Source organism: Chinchilla lanigera, unplaced genomic scaffold (genome assembly GCF_000276665.1).
Source record: "Chinchilla lanigera isolate Chin_1 unplaced genomic scaffold, ChiLan1.0 scaffold00018, whole genome shotgun sequence".
NCBI lineage: Eukaryota > Metazoa > Chordata > Mammalia > Rodentia > Chinchillidae > Chinchilla > Chinchilla lanigera.
In genome coordinates this window covers 3,256,172-3,261,831 of record NW_004955419.1, presented here as the reverse complement: position 1 = coordinate 3,261,831, position 5,660 = coordinate 3,256,172, and the positions used below count along the sequence as shown (strand labels likewise).

At 37.7% G+C, this 5,660-nt stretch overlaps 1 protein-coding gene across 4 annotated transcripts in view; it reads right to left on the bottom strand.

Annotated features, from left to right (window-relative positions):
• The window catches only part of Scai (suppressor of cancer cell invasion), a 158,716-nt gene that overhangs the window by 34,629 nt on the left and 118,427 nt on the right, over nucleotides 1–5,660 (bottom strand). For all 4 annotated transcript variants that reach the window (XR_260604.2, XM_013513153.1, XM_005382478.2 and 1 more), the window contains 2 exons: nucleotides 4,291–4,389; nucleotides 3,990–4,142 (listed from right to left, as the gene is read on the bottom strand). Coding sequence is in view for 3 of the 4 variants with exons in the window: in XM_013513153.1 (XP_013368607.1) it covers nucleotides 3,990–4,142; nucleotides 4,291–4,389 (252 nt within the window). In the remaining variant the exon portion in view is untranslated. The remainder of the gene's footprint in view (nucleotides 1–3,989; nucleotides 4,143–4,290; nucleotides 4,390–5,660) is intronic.

Sequence of the window (5,660 nt, the reverse complement as noted above, 5' to 3'; positions counted from 1 at the left end):
TAACTTTTGTTCTGTTTTGTTTTTACGGTGCTGGTGACTGAATCCATGGCCTTGCACATGCTAGGCAAGTGCTCTACCACTGAGTTATATGTCCACCCTACTCTAAGATCCTACCTCTTTAAGCAGATTAAGCAAAAACTGTACTTCTTCTTGGTCAGAATTTCACAGAATGAAGTTACAAAGTTGTGAATTTCTGACCCTTCTGTTCAATGTTCCAACACAGCATTATTTGAATTTTCTGAAGTATGATAAAACTGTCCTAAAGATCCACACATTCACCACCCATTACCGCTAAAAAAGAGAACTGCTAGATCCAGGCTTAGAGACAATGACCTATGTTATGGTTTGTGTCTAGATGTCACCCTAAAGCTTCACATCGTCATGGGTGGGAGCTTCTAGAGTTTATAACTGATTCATGGTCCAGTGCTGGCATTATGGGTGTGAGTGCTGCACCCGCACTGGGGCAGGTAGCCTGTATATAAGGAAGGGAAAGAGGCTTGCTCGCTGCTCTTCCCTTTTTGTTCTTGTTGCTTTTGTAGTACCATGAACTGTTGCTTTCTGCCATGTGCCACTCTGCCTTGGAGCCAACCAAGTATGGACCGAAACCTCCACAAACTGTGAGCTAAATAAACCTTTCCTTCCTTAATTCTGGGCATCAGACATTTTGTCTCAGCAACAAGAGAAAAGTAACGAAGACAGCCTAGCTCATCTGTCCTTTTTCTCTGTCTAAAGTGAGGTGTCCCATCCAAGTACCAGGGATATAGCTCAGAGGCACAGCACCTGCCTGGCAAGTGTAAGGTCCTTAGTTTGATTCTTGGTACCAAAAAAATAAAAAAATAAAATAAAATAAAATAAAGTGAGGTGTGTAGACACAAGCAAGCATATGTTCCTGAGCAAAACTAATAGACAGCAGTTGGCACAGATATACATACCTTCTTAACCTGGTAATTGCTATCCTTCTCAAAACAGATGACTTTCATGTCAAAAAGTACCTCATCTTTCATTGTTCAAGGCCATGCTCCTGACCTGGTCTCTCACATCAGGAATCACGTGGATGTCTTTATTTCCTGTGCCTCAATGTTAGGTTAGCTTCCCTTAATCCTTTAGCTCTTCCTTGCTAGCCCTTTAATTCTCCTTGTCTACATTCTCTTCTGTAGACAGGTTTGTTACATGTCCCATTCTGCAGAACCAGGCTCACCAGAACAGCGATCTGTATCACACACATAACCTAGAACCCAGAAGTTGTCTCTGAAATCTACTCTTTTCCTTCCACATCCAGTGAGATCTGAAATGCTACTGGTTCTGTTTCCTACATATTTCATAAAACCAATCTCATGGCTCCTTTATCACCACCACCCTCTTAGTATTTTGACCACAAACCAAGATTACTGCAACAATTTCCTAACTGCTCTGCCACCCACCATTCTGGCTCCAATTCATCTGTACAACTACAATCAAAATGATCGCATGATGAAGGTTTCATCATTTTCCTCCCTTCAAGTGGATTCTTTGCAGACTTTCCAATGTACTCAGCATACCAGTGAGTTGCTGAGTGAGTCGTATCAGGCCTTCTCAGTCCAGCTTTGCCTAGGTTTCCTGCTCCTGTTTCCCTGTTCTCTCAGTTTCAGCCAGTACGCTCTCAGTGCCTGCATCGTTGTCTCGAACTCAGCACTCCCCTCAAAACACGCTCTTCTTGCTGCCAGGCACACTCTGCTCTTGACAACACTAATTTCTTCTTACTCTTAGTTCTTCACTCAAGCATTGTTCTCAGGAAAACTTTCAAAGGTATCATTCATTCAATCAGCGTTTATTTTGTGCCAGTCTTGTCTGAGACTTGGGTGATGAGAGAGATTAACCAAAGAAAGGAAAAGTACCTTCTCTACTAGAGCTTACAATTGAATCATGAAAACAAACACTAACCAAATAGCTACACCCAGCTGATACTTTGTGAACCTTGAGCAGGAAAAATAAGTAAAACTAGACTTGAGCTCAGCATGGAGGCAGGGAGCCTAATGAACACATGGACCAAAGGAACAGAATCAGATGCAAACATGTATGAACACAAATTTATGATAAAAATGACAATAGGGGGTGGTAGAAAAAAGTTAGTCTATTTAGTGAATGGTACTACATCTACTGAAATTCACATAGAAATTTTGACCTATATTTCACACCAAACAAAAATATGAACTGACTACAGATCTAAATGTGAAAGGTAAGGTAATAAAGGCTAGGAAGGGAATTATTTTCATGACTATGCAACAGGTAAAGATTTTTCAAAATAGGATATAAAAAAGCTCTAATGTGGAAAGAAAAAAATAGCCATGTGTGGTGGGTGCACACCTATAATCCCAGCACTCAGGACGGTAAAGCAGGAGGGTCACTGTGAGTTTAAGGCCAGTCTGGGGTACATAATTAAGTTCAAGGCCAGCCTGAACAGGAAAAGAAAAAATTTATAAATTGTGCTAATTTAAAATTGAAGCTGGGCCAGGGATGTAGCTCAGTGGCATAAGTGCTTGCGTGGCAAGCTTGAAGTCACGAGTTCAATGCCTGGTACCCCCCCCCCCAAAAAAAGAAGAATTGAAGATTTCTGTTTACTAGAATCTCAATATCTGGAATAGGGTCTGGTACATAGTAGATAATAAACACTTTAATTAACATATGAAAAAAAGAATGTAAGACATGCCATACAGTGTAAGATATTTCAATAAGTAAATATCATAAAGGACCTTTATGCAGACTGTATTAAAAACACTTAAAAATCAATAAGAAATTATTGGGACAACTTAGTCAAAGGGTGTGCATACACTCAGCTGTGCAATGATAATGCCTAATACTTTTCTGAACTGAATGCACTGATTCACGAATCTGTCAACAAGGCATGAGATAGCCACCTTTAGTACAAGCTTGCCAGGATAGGCTATCTTCAGTTACTCTGTTTTGCTTTTAGCCACTCAGGTAGTTGATTATCTCATTTGGTTGAAATTTATATATTATGATTATTAGCAAAATGTTCTTTGAATATAAAAAGTGGGAAAAATATTTACCCTTTAGAAAAATGTAAGTAAATAAACCACACTTTAAAATCTGTGAACCTAGTTTACATATATAATTTCAAAATGCTTTAATTTGGAAATTGGGAAATTAATGGCTATGAGAGTAAAAAAATACAGAATTACTATAAAATTTCAGTAACAAAAATGATAGGTGTATTATAGGATCCAAAATTAAAATTCATATTAACACATAAATAAACAGGTGACCTTCCCAACAGCAGATAGTTTTCAGTGGATTAAGTCCTTATCATTATGGAATACTTTTGGCACAAGAAAAATTTGAAATTCATTTTTGACAACTGTACTTTAAAACAGCTCCTTCTTCCTTTTTGCCGGATTGGAAAAATATATAAAATTGTGGACGGTTTAGAAAGTTGCAAAGAAGAAAAAAATTCTTTGTTTTTGGTGGCATTAGGGATTTAACACAAGGACCTTTGCACTGAGCTACAACCCTATCCCTTTTCTTTTTTTGGAGACAGGATCTCATTAAGTCACTAAGTTCCCCAGGCTGGGCTCAAAGTTTTGATCTTCTTGCCTCAGCCTCTCAGAGTGCTGGGATTACGGGTGTGAGTCACCACACCTGGCTAAAAAACCACTTGTAATTCTGATACTCAGAAAAAAAGCCTTTCAGATGTTGGTGAATTTATTGCTAATTCTTTTCCTGTGCTGACATGTGTACAGATATTCTAATACATTAAATAATTCTCCAGAGCAAGTTTACTTTCAGTTAGTGTATCATAAATATCTTCCTGTGTTATTAAAAATTCTTTCTAAACTACTTAAATGTTAATGATATAGTCCATAGATGGACATGGCATATTTAATTAACAATTTCCTCAGAGATCAATGTTAGGACATTTACAAGGAAAGAATTCTGTGATAATCAAGTTTTTCGAAATGAGTTTTAAGCATACATTCTTCACAATTCTTTACCTGATTATTACAATTACCAATAATGAGCGCATCAGCCAGAGACAACTGTCCCACTATCATCCCCTGCTCCAGCAATGGGGCTCCTGTTTCAGCAAGGCGATTGGATGTGATAACAATGGTATTATCATCATTTAATACCATTACAGGGTCCGCCTAAAGAGAAAGCAAAAAATTGCCAGAAGAACAAAAATTACAATATAATAAAATATTCCTTGCCCTTGCCATATCTATACAATAAAAGCATACACCATGGCCATTTTCTTATTCCTAATTATGGCAGCCTTTCTTCTCCAAAACTGACCTCGATAAAAGCTGCTACTTCTTGAAGCACCAAGTTCCATTCCACTTGATCTTCAGTATTGAAACGATGTGTATAATCCTCAATTTCATCTGACAATTCCTAATTTTAAAATACCATAAAAAGGTTATATTTTAAAACCACAGGAATATATAGCTATATTGTAACTTTCTATATCAAAACCTGACAAAATTAAGCATTTTTTTTTTCTGGTACTACTAATTAAACCCAGGACCTCTGCAGTGAGTTGTATCCTTAGTCCTTCACAAAATTGCTAAGGTGCCCAGGCTGAACTAAAACTTTTGATCTTTCTTCTTCGGCCTCCCAAAGTGCTACAATTTGATTATCATCAACACCTAATCCTTATTATAACTGAAAAACAGTGAGATCTGCATAGAGTTGTTAAAAAAAAAAAAAGAATGACTGCATCAAAATCAGCAGTGAATTTATTAATAAAAAATCCCTCCCTACTCACCCTTATTCTCTTCCTACTGTCTAGTAATAGCTACCCTCCTATTTTCTTGTCATCTCTTTCAGATTCCACATATTAGGAAGAACATGTGATATTTGTCTTCTGGTTCTGACTTATTATGCCCAATATAATGATTTTCAGATCCCTTCATTTTTCTGCAAAGGACATGAATTTGTTCTTCTTTATGGCTGAGTAGTTCTACGCAGTGTATGCCACCTTTTCTTTATCTATTCATCGCTGGTGGGTACCTGGTGGGTTGGTTTCATTTCTTGGCTACTGTGAATTGTACCTGAACAAACATGGGCATGTTGGTATCCCTATAGTATCCTGACTTTAATTACTTTGGGTAAATATCAAGAAATGGTATAGTCAGATCAGCTCTATTTTTAGCTTTTAAGGAACCTCAATATTGATTTCCATAGTAGTTGTACTAATATATGGCTCCACTAGCTGTGTAGAACCTTCCTCCTGTATCCTGACACGTATCCTCAGCATGTCTTGTTTTCTATTATTCGTGACAGTCATTCTGACTGCAGTGAAATGGAATCTCAATGTGGTTTTGAGTTGCATTTCATCGAACTATTAACATTTAAATAAAATAAATACTTCCTGATTTTCTTTGGATTTATATCATACTGTGTTTTACAGACAGTCTTCTTGGTGAGTGGGAGTAGAAGAACAAAGCAAAAGTGTGCAGAAAGCTACCACCACTGACTGTATGAAAACCAGCAGGTCTCACTTGAACAGCAAGTGTTAAGAAGTATGTCATCGAAACCACTGCGTCCAGGGGCTGGGGATTTAGCTCAGCGGCAAAGCGCCTGCCCGGCAAGCGCAAGGTCGTGAGTTCGGTTCCCGGTACCGGAGAAAAACCAAAAAAAAAAATAAAAATAAAAATTAAAAA